The sequence below is a fragment of the Furipterus horrens genome, unplaced genomic scaffold (genome assembly GCF_987537825.1).
Source record: "Furipterus horrens unplaced genomic scaffold, mFurHor1.1.pri manual_scaffold_5, whole genome shotgun sequence".
NCBI classification, from domain to species: Eukaryota; Metazoa; Chordata; class Mammalia; order Chiroptera; family Furipteridae; genus Furipterus; species Furipterus horrens.
In genome coordinates, this window is record NW_028327175.1 from 105296094 (window position 1) to 105317024 (window position 20931).

Sequence of the window (20931 nt, forward strand, 5' to 3'; positions counted from 1 at the left end):
GAGAAACATCGAAGTGAGAAAGAAACATTCATTAGTTGCCTTCTTGTACGTGCCCTAACCAACCAGGCATTGAACCCGCAACCTGGGAACGTGCCCTGACTGGGAATCAAACCAACTGAGCCACACAGGCCAGGCCTGCTTTTCAGGGCTGCCTTTTCTTACACACCCTGTCCTGGGACCAAACGCACAACCCAGACAACACTCAACCAACTGAGCCATGCAGGCCAAGGTAAGTCTTGTTTCTGTCACTAACACAATGCATTTGAGGTTCATCCATATTGTTGCATATATTTGCGGTTGATTCCCGTTTATTACTGATTGATATTTCTTGATACATATACAAGGGGACCCCTCCCAAAAAACCCTGAATTATTTTCTGGAGAATGGGCCTTTGTAGTACAGGCTTTCCTAGGAGGTGAGTGTTTGAGGAACCCATCTGTATCAGTGTGCCAGCTGGCGTGTTGTGAAGGGCTGCATTTGACTTCAGTGAAAAAATTGTTAAGACTCTTTCAATGCATACGCCCATTTCATGCTGGGTGATTTATGAATACACCTGTCCACACTGTGCTGAGTGTTCAGCAGTTTTTACCAAAAATGGCATGACCCTTGTGCCCCACCCTCCCTATTCATGCGATCTCAACCTGAGAGAGTTTTTTTGTTGGTTTGTTTCCTTGGATGAAAAAAATTCCTCAAACAGAAACACTTTGCTGATGTTAATGCAGTGAAACAAAAAATGGCAGAAACACTGAAAGACATCAAATTGATGAGTTCAAAATTGTTTTGAGGAGTGGAATAAAACCTTGATAGGTGTATTACATCAAATGGAGAGTACTTTGAAGGTGACCGAAGTTTAAACATGTAAGAATAAATACACATTTTTTTTTTTTGCTCTGGTCAGGTAGCTCAGTTGGTTAGAGGGTTGTCACAATATGCCAAGGTTGTGGGTTTGATCCCCAGTCAGGGCACATACAAGAATCAGCCGATGAATGCATAAGTAAGTGAACAACAAATCAATACTTTTTTTCTCCCTCTAGAATCAATCAAAAGCATTAAAAAATACAGAATTTTTAATAAATTCTGGGTGTTTTTTTTTTTTTTGCGGGGGGAGGTCCTCTTTGTATACCACAGCTAGTTTATAACCACTCACCAGGTGGAACAATGGATCATTTCCAGCTGGGGCACTTATGAATAAATCTGTTATTATTAGAGACTGCCTTTTGTATGGACATAAGTTTTTATTTCTCTTGTGTAAACAACTAGGAGTGGGATTGCTGGATTGTACAGTAAGTGCATGTTTGACTTAATAAGCAGTTACGAAACTGATTTCCGAAGGTGATTATACCACTTTGCTTTCCCACCAGCAAGATATGCATATTCCCCAGTATTCAGTCTTATTGTCAGTTGTTTTTATTTCAACCATTCTGATAGGTAGACTTTCTTACTATAAATAGTGCTACAGTGCATATTCTTATATACATATCCTTAATAATTAGGTGTGAATATATTTGTAATATACATTCTTAAAACTAAAATTGATGGATCAAAGGGTGTGAAAAGTTAAATAGGTATTGCCAAACAGCCTTCTGAGAAGGTGGGGCCCATTTGCCCGCCTACCAGCCAGGTATGGTAATGCATGTTTCCCCACATCCACACCAACAGTGTATTACCCAATTTCAGTACATGTTTTTAGATGAAATTTTACTTTAGATGATTGCTGTGTGAGTATCTACCCCATAGAGTTGTTGGAGAGGACTTAGAGTAAAGCTGTTAGAGAAGTGCCTGCCACACAGAGTGGTAATGACTGTTAATTATTGTATGATTACCACTACTAATCAGTCAATCCCATTTCTTTCTCTCTGTCTCTCTGTCTCTGTCTCTGTCTCTGTCTCTCTCTCTCTCTCTCTCTCTCTCTCTTTCTCTCGTCCCTCATCAGTATATTCAGAAATGCTTTTCTCTGAAGAGCTCAAACATTTTACCTAAGGAATGTAGTTAATCCTTGTAAATCTCTTCAGTTGTTGGCCAGGAATTTAGGCACTGTGGGTTTTACAGAACAAGGAAGTGTGACAGGACCTTTCTAACGTAACAGAACAGATCTGTGTTCCAGGTCAAAATTAATCTAGTTTGGAATAGGAATGAATTCCTCTACTTTACAATGGCTTTCAAACTTTCTGACCGCTACCCACTATAAGAAATATACTAGGAACCAGAATACATACATATACCCCAAATAAAAATTTGAAAAAACAACACTTTTCTATTCATTCCATTCCATTCCATTGAAAATATGCTCATTGGAATCCACTAATAGATTTCAAAAGCTACTATTGGGTTAAGACCAGAAGTTTAAAGAGAACTGTTCTAGGATTGAGGTCATAGACATTGGCCTTCTTGACAACACAACTGGAATCACAGAAAATCACACTCAGTTTGGGGTACATTATTCCCATATTCCTTTGTCTTCATTTCCTTGGGCTGCTACAGTTTATTCACTCACCAATTATTTTCACAAATAGGTACTGGCCGGTTATAGCATCATCCTGATACACCAAGGTTGTGGGTTCATCCCCCATCAGGGCACATTGCAAGAATCAACCAATGAATGTATGAATAAATGGGAAAACAAATGGATGATTCATTCTCTCTCTCCTTCCCTTTCTCTCTTTCTCTAAATTCAATTTAAGAAAAAAAAGTCAGTCTTTTTAAAAATTACTTTTACAAATAGCCCTTGGGCTCCTTACGTATTGCCTAGTAGTAATAAGTATCAGTGGTAGAGAACAGGCTTTGAAGAGCAAGAGGCCTGGATTCAAATCTCACTTCCATCATTTTTGGTGATTTTGGTGAAGTCTCTACAGGCATCAAAGATTCAATTTTCTTCTCTGTAAAATGGGACAAATACTAGAAAAATCAATAAACTAACATGTCAGGCATTAGCACAGTGTCAGGCTCAGAGTTAACTACTTAACACAGTAGTTCTCAAGGTGTGAGCCCCAGACCAGCAGCATCAGCGTCACCTGGGACTTGTTAGAAATGCAACTCTTGGACCTCGCCTCGATTCACTGAATCAGAATTTACTCCTGGATTATCTGTTTTAAGTCTTCCATGCTTTTGATGCATACTCAAGCTTGAGAACCTCAGGCTTTATACAAGGAAACTATTAACAATTAGTACTTGAGGGTGCAGAGCCCCGCAGTGCGCAGATCATGAAAAGCTTAGTGCGTCCAAGTTAAGCATTAAGGTGCCAACGGCACCCACAGGTAATGGCTCCAACCTGCCGCAGTCCCCGCTCCCCCTCCCTCCGCAGGGACCCCCTAGAGCGCTCGCTGATTGTTGAGGGTCTCCACCCACGTACCCACCCGGAGCTCAAAGCGAGAGGGGCGGGACTGGGCACGGCGAGAGCTGTGCGTTTATTGGTTACAGACCACGCCGCGGAGCGGGGCGGGGCGGGGCTGCGCGTGTGCACGGCCGAGGCGCGCCCCAGGCGGCCGTTAAAAATGGCGACTGTCACTGAGCTGAAGGCTGGTGAGTGGGAGTGGGGGCTTGTCAGGTGGAATACATCTGTGAAAAGGATGGGACGAAAGGAGGGCAAGCGAAGCAGTAGTCAGCCTTTCCGGGTGGTCGCTCTGTGGCGTCAGGGCCAGCGGAGCATGCTGATGTGGCGGCCGCTGCGCCTGGGCCCTGTGAGGGAAGGGGTTGCCAGGGGCAATTTTTAAACCGGCTTTGCGTTGCAGCAGGAGTCGCACAAGCTGCAGGTACCTGCGAGGTCTGCAGTCCTGCACCCTTTGCTTCTGGCGCAATTTTGTAGACCCCGCCTGAAGCCGGGGCCTTGGCCAGGGTCTTTCACGCGGCGCTGATGTTTACAGCATTCTCAGCCATTCTTGGTGTTAGGCACAATCCTGAGTCATTTGGTGGTTTGTCTCACTACATCCCTACAGCCCGCGAGCTAGGTCCCGATTTTCCATCGGGAAGAACTGGAGGTAGAAAATGGCTTGGTCTGGCCTGGCCATTCTCCTGTCTTTTTCGGAAAAGCCCCACAAAAGTGAGAGCCCTTAAACTGACAACATCTGTACACCGTTAGTTTTGATGCAGATGTCCAGACAGGTAGTATTAATACTTACAGTTATCAGTGACTGAGCTTTATACGTCAGGCACTGCCCAGCCCCCGTGTGGTCTAATTATTCCACGTAACAACCCTGTGCCCATTTATAGATCAGGGCATTGAGGTGCTGAGAGGTGAAATAGCCCGCCCAAAGTGACTTCGCTAGAGAGAGGCAGAACGAGCGAACTAGATAATGCGGCACCGGAGCTGTCTTCATCACTGAGTGATACTGCTGCTCTGTTAAAAAAACCAGTTCCAATAATCAATAAAATATACTTAAAAAAGAATGCATCTAGGGGAGAGGGGTGCTGGGCGAAGGGGAGCAAAGGGGAAAAAATTGGAACTATTGTAACAATATGATCAATAAAATATACTTAAAAAAAAAAAAGCAGTTCCAGTTTTCAAGGAACGTGGGGCCTCAGTCGGTCGTTCTTAGAGATTTGGCCGGGAGGGGTGCAGTCTCTGAGATGAATCAGTAACCGCTGCTGTAAATGATATTTGTGGCCCTGGGCTGGCGAACAGTCACGGAACAGGGCCTGCCTTTATCCGCAAGAACTGACCGCACAGAAATGGATGAACCTTCTCCATAGGGAACTCGGCGCACGTAGTCCTATGTACACTTCTAGAGGACTTAGATACTTAGGGACGCAACCCAGCTTAAGAGCCTCTCTCTGGAGAAGTTGTTCCGGTACAGTGTGTGAAGCGCAATACTAGAGGGCAGGGCAAAATGATAGGGAACCCTGGAAGAACTTCGGGAATTAGGGGCACCCTGCATATGCAGATGTAGGGAGCCCTTCCTGTTTTCTGCACTCCCCAGTTCTGAACGTGCTTTCTGTTTAAGAGAAACCCAGTGAAGATGTTTGCCAGTCACTTATGTTTTAGGAGCTCTTACCTTTTTCAGCACTTCCACATTTCCCCGCCTCGCTTGGTTCTACAGAACTCAGGGTGGAGAAGGCCACTGAGGCGTGAGTGGCAGGTGCACCACTGGGGTGGTGGTGAGCTGTGTATGCTAGGTTTCTTAGCTCCAGCTTCATTCATTCAGTTCACTGCTCAGCTGAGTTTGAGGCTGTGCTCTCAGAGTAATTGGGACAAGATCTTTGCCAATGTTAAAAAATTCTTTCCATCTAATTTCCAAAGATGGAATTAGAGAACAGGGGTTCCATTATGATCCCAAGGATATGATAAGGTTGTGCCTTCCTTTTATGAGCCTGTTACAAAGTCTGATTTTGATGATAACTGTATGTACTTGCATACCTGCAAAAAGTTGGAGGTATTGAGTTTAAAATAAGGGGTAAGAAAGGTTAGAGTCTAGTCTAGATTGTATCTCTTTAATCATATGACCAGGTTTTTGTTGCTATTATCAAGGCTTAAAAAATATTTATGTTCCTGAGCTCCCTTTATGAATTTTCATTATTGTGTACATATTTGGTGCCTTTCACAGGGCACGGCACAGTATTAAGCTATATTTATTACACCCAGTAGTATGCAGCGTTGTATTATAATGCTCCTAGGTAGCATTTATTGAGCTCTTACTATGTTCTAGGTACTAAGGGTGAAATGTGTTGAATCTCTGGGGTTGTTATTTAGCCATTATGGACAATTTGAAAAAACAAGGTTCTAGACCCCTGCAAGGGATGGTGCCAGTTCAGCCCTATGCCTTTACTCTCCTTACTAGTGTTCATTGCTACATCTTATTATCACAACTACCGATATTTGTAATAGTGACCCTTGCTCATCAAGTTAGGTTACATTCAGCATATACAGTAGATCCCTGATTTCTTAAGATGGCAGTGATATATACTCTGTGTCAGATTTGTAACTAGGTTTAAAATTTCAAAACCCTATTGTTTTAAGGAATTAACTCATAATTGTCTTTAAAAAACAAAAACAAAACCCACATTTTCATTCAGAATGGGCCATTCCCCAAGCGTTCTGGATATCAAAGGTTTTTATATGAAATACAGGACACATCCTTCCTTTTAAGGAGTGTACTTGTAATCTTTAATCATCTTTCTAGACCAAGGGGTTTTAGTGACACACAGAACCTGTCTGCAGTGATGAGCACTCTTGAAAATTTATGAGACACTGGGGGGTGAGTTTAGGTCCCAGTATGCTGACTATAGTTCTGTCCACCCTTTTTACCTCACTGAAGAATGTGTATCAGACTGCAGCCTGTGTCAGTGATGATGTTGGAAGGATAAACTTGAATTTGCTTAAATATATTAAAAGAGTAAATCATTGCCACTTAGGAACTTTATTTTTTATTACAAGCATGGTTGTGGTAACTAATGTGATAATTGTTCAGTTCATCACAATGTTTAGGTTGAAACTGCAGTTAGGTCATTGACCGTTTAAACTGTTTTCTTTAAAGTAAGCCTAGAAAAGACAAGATTTATTCTACAATTGAAGCATTAATGTTTTGTATTTAACAGTTTTAAAGGATACCTTGGAAAAAAAGGGAGTCTTAGGGCATTTGAAAGCGAGAATTCGAGCTGAAGTTTTCAATGCCCTAGATGATGAAAATGAGCCCCGACCAACATTGTCTCATGAAAACCTTCTTATTAATGAATTAATTCGGGAGTATTTGGAATTCAACAAGTATAAGTATACAGCATCTGTCCTCATAGCAGGTAAGAGGTTATTGTTAGTCACCTAAGACAAAATCTGCTTCTTCCCTCCCACCAATTCTAAGAAAATATTTAGCTTGGAAATCTAATTCTATTATGAAACAGTGTCATCTGAGTAACTGGAACATAAAAATCACGTGGGCTTTCTCCATACCTTGAATAAGTTCTCATGAGGCTTGTATTGTAGGGGAAAATAAATAGTTAAATAAGTACTTATAGTAGCTGTATAGTCTGAAAAATCATACATAAATTTGGATTCTGAGAATAAACAATTGTTTATATTTCATCTTGTTTGCTGCCAGTCTTTTCCTGTGCATATGCTTTGAAAATACACATTTAATGTGTATATAAAACACACATATATCTTTTATTTAAATTCTAAAACATGGGAGATAAAACCTCAAGATATTACTACTATAGATTGGTTAGGGATATATACATACGTATGTGAAAACATGATGTTTAATTCAAAAAGGTTTAGGGAGGTAAACTCTAAACTCAGTGATGAGAGGGAGAGAAAAATGGTATTGGAGAAGGAGGTAGACAGTTAAAGATAAATTTACTTTATTCGTTAAATTTTATTTCGAAAGAAAGAAAGAAAAAGGAGGGAGGGAGGGAGGAAGGAAGGAAGGAAAGAAGAAAGGAAGGAAAACTGGAAGGATATCCAGTAGTCAAGATAAGCATTACTTCTGGGCTGGGGGAGAAATGAGATTGGGAGGATGATCAAAAGCATCTTGAATATATGAGAGGGGACCCAAAAAAACCCCTGGAATTTATAAAAAATTGTATATTCTTAAATGTTTAAACTTCAGTCACCTTCAAAGTATTCCCCATTTGATGCAATACACCTATTGAGACATTTTTTCCACTGCTCAAAACAGTTTTGTTTTGTTTTTTAAATGAAGGAAAGTTCTTTTATTTTTTTATTTACTTATTTGTTTTTATTTATTTTTAGAGAGAGGGGAAAGGAGAAAGAGAGTGAGAGAAACATCACTGTGTGGTTGCCTCTCACTCGCGCCCCCAACTGGGCACCTGATGTGCAACCTAGTCATGTGCCCTGACTGGGAATCGAACCAGCGACACCTGGTTTGCAGGCCGATGCTCAATCCACTGAGCCACAGCAGCCAGGGAGCTCAAAACAGTTTTGAACTCATCAGTTTTGATGCCTTTTAGTGCTTCTGGTGTTTTCTTGTTTTACCTCTTCCACAACGGCAAAACGTTTTCCTTTGAGGACTTTTTTCATCTGGGGAACCGAGTAACAACAACAAAAGAACTCCTTCCAGTCAAGATCTGGTGAATAGGAAGGGTGGTACACAGGGGTCATGCTGTTTTTGGTCAAAAACTGCTAAACATTTAGCATGGTGCAGGCAGGAGCGCTCTCAAATCACCCATCATGAAATGGGCAAATGCGTGTTGAAAGAGTCTTCAAAAAAAATTCACTGAAGGTGAACACAGCCTCTCACAACAATGCCAGCTGGTACACTGATACAAATGGGTTCCTAGAACACTCACCTAGTGGGAAAGCCTATACTACAAGGGGCCTGCCCTCCAGAAGATAATTCCAGTTTTTTTGGGGTGCCCCCTCATAGAGGATGAGGCAAAAGTAGGTTTACAGTTGTGACTATGCAAAACAGTTTATTCTTTTTTTATACATTTTAAAAAATCTTCACCCAAGGATATATTTATTAATTTAAAAAGTTTTGTTTTTTTTTTTTTAATTTTTAATTTTAGAGGGGAAGGTAAAGAGAAGAGGGGTAAAAAAACATTGATGTAAGAGAGAAACATCAATTGGCTGCCTTCTGTAAGTGCCCCGACTGGGGACTGAACCTGCAACCCAGCCATGTGCCCTGACCAGAAATCAAACTGGTGACCTTTCAGTTTCCTGGACACCGCCCAACTGAATCACACCAGCTGGGATTATTTATTGATTTTAGAGAGAGAAGGGGGAGTGAAATATTGATGTGAAAGAGAAACATCAATCAGTTGCTTCCCGTACATGCCCTGACCAGGAATCGAACCTGCAACCTTTTGGTGTACGGGACGATGCTCCAACCAACTGAGCCAACCAGCCAGGGCAACAGAGTTTATTCTTGTATTATTATTTACTAATTATTGTATTATTTTCCATGCAAACAACTGTAAACCTACTTTTCCTCTAACCCTGTATGTTCTTTGAGTCCCTTGTTTAAGGTTTAATACGTGCTTTAACACTATTTCATGTCTTAGAAAAGAGATCATGATGTAGGTTTTGGAAGAGAGAATGAATTAGTTGTGACTCCAGAACTTTCCATTACAGACCTTTTATTTAAATTAAGCATGTATCTTAACTAAATAAAGACTGATGATTTTTATTTGTTTAAGAATCTTTAATGTCAGTATCTTCACTTTCCTCCATTTGTTATAAATGTCTACATAATTCCATTAATAGTCAGAAAAGAAGAAAATTATGAAAATTATCATTAATTAGGTGTCTTGGGCTGAAGCTCGCCTAGAATGAAATATAGTGACAATAGGCACATTTCATATTAAATGCCTTGGCTTTTTTAAAATCTGAGATATAAGTAACATACAGTAAACTTTACTTTCTTCAGTATAAAGATCTATGGATTTCGCCAAGTGCATACAGTTTGTGTAATTACCACCCCAGTCACAATATAGAACATTTTCATCATGCCCTTTGTGGTCAATTTCTTTGCCTACCCTTCACCCTTAGCAACCACTTATCTGTTCTTAGCTGTACCTATCATTTGCCTTTTCTAGAATGTCCTACAAGTGGAACCATATGGGAGGAAGACTTGAGTCAACTTTCTTCTTAGCATGATGCATCGGCAATTCAGCCGTGTTGATTTTTTTTCTACCCTGTATAGCATTCCATTGTGTCAGTTGATGGACATTTGGGTGGTTTCTAGTTTTGACAGTTATGAATCAAATTGTCACAAACATTCACCAAAGGTTTTTGTGTGAACATACATTTTAATTTCTGCAGGGTTGTGTGTTGTATGTGCTTACTTGGATAAGAAACTGCTTGACTGTTTTTTAAAGTGGCTGTACCATTTTTGCTCTACTACCAGCAAATTACGAGATTTGCAGTTGCCCTGTTTCCTTGCCAGCATTTAATATTTGGGGTTAATTTTATTTTTAGAATTATTGCCACCAAATGTGTTTAGTTCACAGGGTTCTCAGAAACAGACTTCTGAAGCCTAGGGTTATAGTTTAAATGCAGAAACAGTCTTTTCCTAACCAAGAATTAGATTAAAAAATGAAATTTATGTTAAACTGTATTGTTACATATTTAACAAAGTATTTTGAAAGTCATAAAATCTTAAGTTGGATCTACCATCATTATTTTCCAAAATCTGAAAAATGTGTGTACCTGATGTTTCTTATCAAAATCATATTTGCTTCTTATTTTTAATTTTATTTATTTATTTTTATTGAGTTATTTATCATTTTTTAAGAGAGAGAAAGAGGAGAGAGAGAGAAAAACATCAGTTTGTTGTTCCACTTATTTATGCGTTCACTGGTTGATTCTTGTATGTGCCCTGACTGGGGATCAAACCATCAACCTTGACATATTGAAACAACAGCCTAACCTACTGAGCTACTGTGCTAGGGCCCATATTTGCTTTTTGATTAATAAAAACACAGTGTTTTTGTGATATTTTTTTTTCCCCACAGAATCTGGTCAACCTGTAGTTCCATTGGACAGGCAATTTCTTATCCGTGAACTAAATGCATTTGAAGAATCAAAGGATAATACAATGTAAGACTTTTTAAAAAATAAACTCAGACATTGTTGTATTGGAGTCACAGTCTCATAGTGGTGGTTTCATTTTATTTTAATTCAGTAGGTATTTATTTGAGTCTAGCATGTGCCTAGCACTGCACCAAATCCAAGGTATGCAGCAGTAAACGATTCAGATGAGGTTTCTGCTCTGGAGGTAAAATTCCTGTGGTTTCAGAGGACTGAACAGCCCTTGCTCTTTCCTAAGGGCACTCCTCTTGGCTTCTTGGTCCGTGCTTTTTTTTTTTGTTTTCCTGATGCTTTTGCTGTATTATTTTTTTCCTCAGATTTAACTCTTCTCCCCACTACTTCTTTCACTTCAACCAGGAACTTAGATTTCCCCTCTAAAAACAAATGAACAAAAACAAAAAAAACTTATCAACTTCCAACCCCAACCTACTACTTGATCTCCTTTTTACCACAGAACTTAGTGAAAATCAACCCTCTGCTTCTATTTTATTGCCCCCTCTGTGATTCTCCCTGAATCTTAAATTCTGCCCTCACCACTTACAAAAAACTATGCTCTTAAAAAGAAGAGTAACCTTTTCTATTAGTTTCTTAGTTCTTTTCTTCAGTATTTCTTAAACTTTTCCAAAGGATCCCTGAATGGCAAAAAAATAAAAATAAAAAGTAAAAAATTATATGTAGGTACCTGGGAACATAGCTCAAAATAGTCTTTTCCTAGAAAGAAAGTTCTCTGAAGTCTTATGTTTTCTCTTTCTACTTCACAGTGTAGTTGTTTTACCATAAAAATGTTTAAAATGACATACCAATTGAAAAGCTACTTTACAGTTTATAAATCTTTTTATGAAATTGTTCCAGGATCATATGCCACCTTTATCCTGCAGTTTGTATCAAGTCTGTAGCACCAAGAATGGAAATATATATATATATATATTTTTCCAATTTGAGAAGCTCAGTTTGAGTTTCTGCAGCATTTTGTAATAATGACTTCACTCTCCCTTAAAACATTTTTTGTCATTTGTCTTCGTGACCCTTTACTGTCTTGATTTTCCTGTCTCCCTAATTCTCAGTTTCTTTCTTTTTAATTTTTAAAAATTTTATTTATTTTTTAGAGAGAGGGGAAGAGAGGAAGAAAGAGGGAGAGAGAAACATCTATAGGTTGCCTTTCTCATGTGTCCCGACCAGGGACTGAACCCACAACCTAGACGTGTGCCCTGCCCAGGAATCAAACTGGCAGCCTTTGCGGAAAAACTCTCTACTGAGCCACCCTGGTCAGGGCTCAGTTTCTTTATTGGCTCCTTTGGAATTCCTTTAAACTGTGGGCACTCCCCAAGTTTTGTCCTATTCTTCTTGTCCCTCTGCCCACTTTTCTAAGTATTCTTGAGACTTTAACGATACCTCCATGCTGGCGACTCACACAGTGAAGCCACAATGCTGTAATGACCTAGCGTCTGAGGCTGCAGAGTGCTGTTACTTAAGCGTCTTACTTGATTCATTACAGGTGAGGTTAGCCCACACTCAAGGGGAGGGCAGTTAGACACCACTTTTAAAGGGAAAGGAATGTCATAATTTAAACCATCATACCTGCTAATAAGTAAATAGATATCTCAAAAAAGTCAACCCATTAAATTGTATTTTCAATTATGAGATTGGAAATGAAGGAAAACGTTTCTGTTGTACTTCTCTTTGTTGTCAGCAGAGCAGCTTCTGTTAGTGCAGGGTACTAATAAAAAACCCCAGGCAGTGTATTATAAGGAAAAGAATATGGGACTTGGAGTTCAAGTATATAGTTTGTTTCCTTACTGGGTAAGGGAATATCAAGCAAATACTCTTTGAGTCGTGGTTTTCTCATTTTCAAGTTCAGGATGGCGATTATGACATCACAAAGTGAGGATAAACTGAAGAGAGGCAAAAATGTAACTATAAAGTAGCTTTTAAAATATTAGCTCTTACCCAACTCCTATATAGCTAACATTGACATACCACTTAATATGTGCTAGGCACAGTTCTAAACACTTGGCATTTATTAACTCATTTAGTCCATAACAACTCTGTGATGACTCTGTGGCTTCCTCATTTATAGAGGAGGAAACATTTATGACATAGGCTGGGGACAGTTAGAACCTTGCTGATGTCAGGTGGCAAAACCAGGATTTGAAACCAGGCAGAGTATCTCTTGGGATATATGACCTTCTCTGGGCAAGGATTTATTAATGCAGTACGTGCTTATTGAATACCTGTTGTACATCAGACAATATTAGGTACTGAGAAATTTTATATTGGACTTTGGGGTTTAAAAGCTGAATTCCTGTGTATTGATTGAAATTGTACAGTATTCCCTCACTTATAGCGGGTATTATTTCTAGAACCCCCACGAAGTAGGAACCTTACATTTATTCTACACTCTTAAACCTACGTAACTTCAACATATGTATATAGTACCGCAAAATCCTGCGATATAGCGAAAAATCTGTGATAAATAATTAAGTAAAATATTTTTTTAAATTCCGCGATACAGTGAGGCCGTGATAAGTGAACCGTGATATAGAGAGGGACTATGTATTTCAATTTACCTGAGGTTTAAGTTGTTTATTTTTTTCCTGAGTTTTAAAACTATCTTTAGAGTTAAACAGTACTCTTAAATTTTAAGTCTAGTGAATTGCTTGGCTATTTTGGTGTCAGGCTACCTTTTAAAGCATAGATGTTTTAAGCTTTTCCTATTTGTGCAAATTTAATTGATTTTGGTTTTCTTCCTGCCATAGACCTCTTTTATATGGGATTTTAGCTCACTTCTTGCATGGAATTAAGGATGGCATTCAAAATACATTTCTGAAAGGATCTTCACTTCAGCCTCCAAATCCAAATCTTGGTAGACAACCTAGTGGAAGAAAGCAAATAGGTATGAGTTTTCTGAGATTTATCTTTTAGCTGTCAGCAAGTATATTTTCTTCTTATATATTTTTACCTTTGAAATAGTTTTTCCTGAGCTTTTGAGTCATGGTTTAAGTCCATTTATATCTAATATAGTTTTAACCTGTGTTATTTATCCTCCAGAAAACAAAATGCTTTGTGGAAAGAGAATCATGGGGTGAGGGCAGGTGGATGACTGTACAGAAGTATTGAATAACCTGATTTTCATATAAATTTGTACTTTTTGGAGCTGCTTAGCCCTTAGCATACTGAACAAACAGCTTTTTATCAAGTCATTAGGTTTTTTTTCTCTAAGACTAAAAAAAAAAAAATGCAAAATTGTTGAACACAGGGAAGTCACAGGTTTATGTGTTCTCTGCATTTTCAGGATACTTTTTGTGGTACAGTGGTAGGGATCCACAAATAAAGCATCTTAGGAGAATAGCCCATATTTCTTTCAGAATGCTTACTCTTTAAATGAGCTTTCAGTTGTTTTGATTACATCCGAAATAGGACCTCAATTTGATAATCTGAACTAATGGTTTAGAGCTCAATGTGTCCTACTATGGGAGGGAGCTGATCTGTCTTTTTGAGAAGGATAGTCCGGTGGGGCTCAGACAGCTGGGTATCAGAACAAACATAAATTTTGAATGTTGAAATAAACTTTTAGGAAACATCTAAATGTGAATTGCCTTTTGTAGTTTTCCTGAGCTCCCTTGAGTGATATTGATTATGTTAAATATTAGCTTAAGATCTGAAAGCTGGTGACCTTTTTTAAAAATGTATTTTATTGATTATGCTATTACAGTTGTCCCAATTTCTTTTCCCTTTGCTCCCCTCCTCCCCGTACCCACCTTCCCTCTAGCAATCTGACCCCTCTTAGTTTTCTTCCTGCCATAGACCTCCACGGGTCATTCACGTAAGTTCTAGGTGGCCTTTTTGAGGTTATTGCTGACTTCTCTAGGAGTTATCCTTCTATATATCTTAGAATTCAGAGCTGGATGGAACATTGGAAAGGAAATCATTCCCACCTACTTATTTCACAGTTGAGAAAACCAAGATGTAGAGGTGAATGACTCATCTAAACACTGTAGCTGATCATTTTTCAGCAGCATCAGCACCTCTAATTGGCATTCCAGTACACTTTTCCGTTTAAAGAATGTGGGGTTTTCCTAGTTCCCTTTTCAGGGATTGGTTAAGGAAATGTCATTAGTGTCTGAAAAGGCAAAACAAAAGTACATGAATAAATCTCTAAGCATTCAAATAATATAATGTAAAGTGCCTTTTAAGCTCTTCCTCTTGCCTCTTCCTAACTCCCCAATTTCTCTGCCTTCTATGGAATGTACTTCCGTTAGCAACTTGGTGGTTATCCTTCAGGACTCATTTCTGTGTGTTTAAATACTATATACAGGGAGGGGCAAAAGTAGTTTTATAGTTGTTAGTATGGAAAAAATACAGTAATTAATAAGTAATAATACAAGAGTAAACTTTCATGTATTCACAACTGTAAACCTACATTTGCCCCACTTTGTGTGCTAATATTAGAATAATACAGAGAGGATTAGTATCGCTCCTACACAAGGATGACATGGAAATTTGTGAACTGTTCCATATTTTTGTTATCCTTTAGATATGAGGGATAAATAAAGCCTTTTCCAAACAAACAAGCTGAGTGAATTTATCACCACAATACCTGCATTATAAGAAAAGAAAGGAGCTCTTCTACATATAACAAACGAAGTATACAAAATTTTGAGTAAGATGACAAACAGAAACAGGAAATTGCAACTTTATTTCAGAATAGGGTATTCCGTCGGCAGCCGTCCGTCTCGAGAGACGTGTAGCTTCTTAAGAGTCTATCTGCACCGCCGAGAATGGCTGTGCAGCCCGACTCGGGAGTGACACGGTATCTGTCTCCTCCCGTGTTGAATCGACATCTTGCGATGACGCTGGAGTGTCCTCTCCAGTGAAGCTGAAGCTACAGAGCCTGGGCAGGGTGATATGGAGGGTCTGCTGTTGCCGATGCAGCAGACCCCCCCTCTCTTCGCAGCTGAAGGGTCCAAGGGAAAGACGGAGTCAATACAGCTTGGCTTCAGGTGCGCCGCAGGAGTTGCCGGTGTTGACTACAACGTCAAACCGCCTTAGGGACTCCGGCTCCGGATTTTCTGTCGGGGTTTACTCCCTTAGCCTTTCCCCTGAAGAGGTATGCCGCAAGGCAGCGGAGGTTTTTTGGAGTCAGAGTTTTCCTTCTCTGACGTGCCCTGACTGGAAGATCGAACCAGCGACACTTAGCTCGCAGGCCGACGCTCAATCCACTGAGCCAAACCAGCCAGGGACAGAATAGGGTATTAAACATTTAATTATAGCACAAAGGTTAAAGGGGGAGAAAGCACTTTTTAAAAAATCCCCTTTGTACTCTGGAGTCTCCCTGATGGCTCCCGCATTCCAGGGGTGAGTTCTCTCTGTTCCAAACCTCCCTCCTTCAGTTGTATATAAAAACTGTGTTGCTAACAGTTAATATTATGAGAATTTTACATAATTTCTAAACACCAGTCTCAAAGAAAAGTAGGCATTGGATAGAAAATCTGCAAGATTAGGCAAGGAATTGACATGTTGTGTCTGAGGAGGGGATATGGGTGGTTAGAGACTGGAGGAAAGAAACTTCACATTTGTGACCCTTTTCACCTTCATTTTGAATTTTGAACCAAGCATTACTGCATTAGTATTCAAAAAATAATTAGACATTATAATACAGGGGCGGGCAGAAGCAGATGAGAATTCTATGCCAGAGTATGCTTGAGTATAGCAAGTGGACTACAAGAATGTGTAAATAATAAAGGCTGGCAATTTGAGCACTTACAAGACTGTGCCTGAGTGCACTGTGCCAGTGTGACATTCCTGTGAGTTAATAAAGCTATTGTAGTAACCGCACCCTGCATGTCTTTTTCCATACGAACAACTGAAAACCCACTTTTGCCCACCTCTGTATGCACTGTTACTGTACATATTATTCTACAATTTGCTTTTTTTAAACTTATCGATATATGTAGTTCTACTTCCCCCTCATTTTTAACTTTGTGTAGTAATCCATAGTATTGCTTATCACTGTTTATTGATATACTTCTATGTTTTTTATTTTTCGCTTTTGCAGCACTGCAGTGTAGCATTACTTCTTTGCGCACACAAGTATTTCTTGTGTCTATGTGTATTTAAAATAGCCTAATATTGTCTGCTTTTTCTCACAAAGGCTTTTACCAGTCTATGCTTACCAAGAATAAATAATAATATTGGTTCTCCTATTTCATTGTTACCGGTGGATATTGTGAACCTTAACACTTGTTAACACAGCAGAACCCATCACATTTGTATTTTCAGTCCCACGAGGAAAAATAGCCTTTTGAGAAATAACTTTTGTGACTTGTAAGCTTTTTATAATCAATCTCCTTAACATTCCTGGCTAATGACCAATAAGAACGTTATAGGTAATATAGTAGAGTATTTCTTAACTGAGTTCTGATGTGAGGGTCATGGATTAACTACTGGTAGCCCTATATTACAGTGGGCAGGGTGGGGTGGGGAGGGGTGGAGAGAACAAGAGAGTACATTAATTACTTTGGGTCCTTTCTGTATAAAGTGCCAGAGACATCAGAGAGTCAAGTTCAAGTCAATGAAGCTTTGGGTGCCCATTCTGTGGAAAGTTCTGTGGAAGACTCAGAAATGAGGATGACTCCTGAACCAATAGAAGAACAGTGATTTTGCAAATTATTTTTCTTTATCATCAAAAATTTTCTTGGCCTCTTTGTGCAATGACTTGTGAATTGTCAGTCAAAAACTGTATTATGTTCTAGTAACATGTTAGTGTTCCATTTCCTTTCTCAACTCTAGATTACTGACTGAAGGATACATAAATTTTATTTCACAACATTGACAAGGTTATGAAGATGTTAAAATAATTATTCTTCAAATTACAATGCCTTACCTCTATACAAGTTCATCCAGCTGAAATATAAAACAGTAAACTCAAATTCTCTTTTATTTGAAAATAAGTCACAAAGCATGCCAACATGAAAGCACTTCTTTTATCAAAGCTTTCAAAGTGCTGAAAAAAATGAAGAGGATGTATATAGACACACTTACCTTTGAAATAGTAGCCAGTTCATTTGTGCTGCTGATACTAGTGCTTGTCATATTGGAGGCAAAGTAGTCTGCTATAGATAAAAGACCAGATACTTTATAATATATAAATTCATTATCAGCTCAGTTTTGTGCAGATTTGTGAAGAAGTATGTCAATAACATACTTCATTTTTTAATAATGTTTTTATAGAAAACTTAAAAGATTGCATCCTAAAGATGCTGTTAATTTTGTTTGTCCCGTAAAGTTGCCTAAAATTGAGGGAGATTGTTTTTCATCTGTGATCTAGACTTATAGTAGTATTTATATTATTTCTGAGGATGATCAGCTACGAATTAATAATACCGTGTGTACAATTAAATTGTCTTTAGAATTAGAAAATCCAGTATGTGTTTTTGGTGCTAAAATTGCATGTTTCTATCAACTTGTCTAAATTTGTATTTTTCTCATGTATCAAAAATCATTAAAAACCATTATTTTTTCAGTTGTAATAAGTGTTTCACATCTTCTTAGGAATTTAGTTTGTGCATTTCATTGTGGTCAGTTGGGTATTAAGTCTCTTCAGGTTAATCTAGAACATTTCTGCACTTCATCCTTTTCCCCCACATGCCCAGAGATTGAGCAGAGGTGACGAGGGCCCTTTCTTTACTGTTGCTGGAGCACAGTGGGTGGTCACAGGGCCAACTCTCATGGCACTTTATTGTTTCGTTTTTTGGCTGAAGAACTTTTTCTACAGTTTCTTGGATACTTTTCTGATTTGGGTAGGAAGATGTAAATTGTGCTAGTTTTCTTCTTGCCACAAGAGGGTGCGGCTGGGAGGTATTTCTGTTTGAAGAAAGTTGGGTGTGTTTTTTTCTTTTTAATTGAAGAGCTTTGACATTCCTCAAGATGCTAATTAAACACCCTGTCCTTTCTTGCAAATTCCATTTGTTACATGTACCATAAGAGAATTTTGTAGCTGCTTACCTATGGGTTTACTCCAGTGGGTACTCACTTTAAAAAAAGTCAAGAAAATTTTTTGAATGATTAGAGTCCCTAGTACTAAACATTCCTGATTTTTTTCACTAGTGTTTAAAAATGTGCTTTTTTCATTGTCCCAAGCCATCTAAAGAACTCATACAATATTAAATGTTAACATTCTGAAATATATGGAGCTATGTCTGCCTACTCTCTGTTTTAACTTGGGATAAACATTGACATTTTGTTTCTGTTAATTTCAGATGACCACCTAAGAAAAGAGAAGGGGAAAGATACTAATACTGAAAATCTTCATATTTCTCAAACAGTGAAGAGATGATATTTCCATTTGGGGCATCTTTTATCTTAAAATTCTATGTATTAAATAACTTATTTATTTTCTTGTTACCAAAATGCATCACTAATATTTGTACTTTGTAGAAATTTGAGTCTGTAAAGTCTTTCATATTTTACTGCATTTGTGAATAAATCTGTCATCTAGTTTACTGAATTGACTTGAAGAAAATGTATTGTTTTTAGGAAGTATTTTAAAGGTCCTTATATTCGTGAGAAAAGAAAGGGTTTTGTAGTACCCTATACATTCTTCTAAAAAAAAAATCCAGGTCCTTATAACTATAACATTTGCTCTTTAGCATGGTACAGTAATTAAATTTGCTTCAAGCTGGAAATACATTGGTTTGTAAAAAAATTCATGTTAAAAAAAATCATTAAAGCCAGAAAAACCTAAAGTTTCTATAAAGTTTGATTTTTTTTTTTTGATTAGCTATTTTTCAGATAACCATTTATAATTAGACTAAAGTATCTGAATTACTATCTAAAATTCAACTTTTAAATTAGGTAACAATGTATTTTTTCTTTCCTTAGATCATTTTAGCTTCTACTGGAAGACTTAATTAAAAAGTAGAGGGGGAACTAATTCTTGTAATTTTGCTGTAAGTAAAACAAAGAGTTTATTTTATTACACGAAGAATGAGGAATCAGCATGAAGAAACAGGCTGTAGGGGAATACTAGGAAGTACCTTTAAAAAGATGGCATTGTTTAACCTCCATAACGCTTTCCGTTGTGCAATCTTAAGATGAGCTGGAAAAGGGCCAACCCCCAATTATTTGGGCTCTGAAAGTTTTATTAAATGTCCATTTTTATTCTTGGGATAGAAAAATAGTAAGAGCCACTATAGTGTTATTTCTAGCATGCTATTTCTGTATTTATTAAGATATTTTCTTAACATAGAGTCTGTAGACTGATTTCTCTGAAAACTGACTGTTACAGTAGACAGCACCTGATTGGCAGAAGTCGTGAGGTGTATTCAGAACACAACTGCATGGGCGCCTGTACACTGACAACATTAGCTTAAGCACCTTCCATAGCGAAAGTGATGGGGGCTGTAGTGAGCAAAACTGGCATTTTCTTTAGGGTATTCTGTGCTACCTTTGGAAATTATTGAAAACTTTGATTTTATATTTGGTGCTAATAAATGTTTAGTCCTCACAGATTAACCAAGAATTTTTATCTGAATACAGAAAATTATGAAAGAAATCCCCTTCAACCATACTTTACAAGTCAGAGGACTTTGAGAAGCCCTGTTGGTGGGCTAAAATTGCAATACATAAATAAGATGTAGAAATAGTATAAGAGCTTATTTCCATTTTTTAAAAAATCTGTAGTATCTAATTATAATTATGAACTCTATTGTATGTGGGAATATAAATATCTGAATTTTTCTCAGAGAACTTGGTTTGCATCCAAAGATACTGGCAGTGGATACTAAGTTTACCTCAGGAATTGCAATCATGCAGCACTAGATTAAGAAAAAATGCTGGAGTTTAGCATTTTGGATACTGATATAAAATGACCAAAATAGAAGCTAAACACAATTGTCACATGTAGTTCGTTGTGGTTTCATAAGCATTATTCTGTAACTTTTTTGTACTTAGGCAACTTTTATACTTTTGATGTATCATTTAATAAAAAACATTAAGCAGTTCACCTTTGTACTTAGAGTGTTTGTATGATTGTTCTGTCATCAAAGATGTATACCTGAGCCCGGAGACAGCTCTCCGGGCCTTCCTCCTGGTACAGGGCAAGGTTGTTGAGGAATGGGAACATTCCTAATGCCTGTGCACTTGGATCAGCCATCTCACCTTGGGACAGTAACTCTTCATAGTGCCTGTGGTGGGGGACTGATGGTGTCAGTCTCTGAAGGGGGGACAGTATAAGAATTGGTAGGGCCATATGTGGTTTTATTTAGTATTGTATTTTTAGGTTTGGTCAAGAAAAAACACCTATTTTTAAAATACTATGAGATTTTTATGTTTATCCACAAAGAAGAATCTAGGGCTAAGAAAATCTGCGCTAGAAATTTCTGTACTCAGGATTTTTTCAACAATGTCAATTAATTTATAATCCAGTAATTTTAAAAGATGCATGGGCTGAGACA

The 20931-nt window shown here is 38.2% G+C and overlaps 1 protein-coding gene and 1 non-coding gene across 4 annotated transcripts; both read left to right on the forward strand.

Moving 5' to 3' along the window:
• Nucleotides 1–3458: 3458 nt before the first annotated feature.
• On the forward strand, nt 3459–20480 carry CEP20 (centrosomal protein 20). 3 transcript variants are annotated; one of them, XM_090276968.1, is made up of 5 exons: nt 3459–3519; nt 6529–6726; nt 10402–10486; nt 13234–13370; nt 18736–20480. In XM_090276968.1, the coding sequence occupies exons 1-5, from the start codon at nt 3492–3494 to the stop codon at nt 18810–18812; spliced, it is 525 nt and encodes a 174-aa protein (XP_090133094.1). In that variant the 5' UTR covers nt 3459–3491; the 3' UTR covers nt 18813–20480. The 3 variants fall into 3 exon arrangements, with proteins under 3 accessions (XP_090133094.1, XP_090133095.1, XP_090133093.1); XM_090276969.1 differs by lacking the exon at nt 18736–20480 and adding an exon at nt 17016–17208 and having other exon boundaries at nt 3463–3519; XM_090276967.1 differs by lacking the exon at nt 13234–13370 and having other exon boundaries at nt 3463–3519; nt 18736–18797.
• Nucleotides 14896–14999, forward strand: LOC150009220 (U6 spliceosomal RNA). Its single transcript, XR_016511496.1, has one exon. It is a non-coding gene; the product is annotated as a U6 spliceosomal RNA (small nuclear RNA).
• Nucleotides 20481–20931: the final 451 nt, after the last annotated feature.

Bases quoted from the DNA above. Each gene is read 5' to 3' on its own strand.
- CEP20 (XM_090276969.1), top strand. From the start codon at position 3,492: ATGGCGACTGTCACTGAGCTGAAGGCTG. The intron at 3,520-6,528 runs GTGAGTGGGAGT...TGTATTTAACAG, and splicing joins TGTCACTGAGCTGAAGGCTG to TTTTAAAGGATACCTTGGAA. The intron at 10,487-13,233 runs GTAAGACTTTTT...TTCCTGCCATAG, and splicing joins GAATCAAAGGATAATACAAT to ACCTCTTTTATATGGGATTT.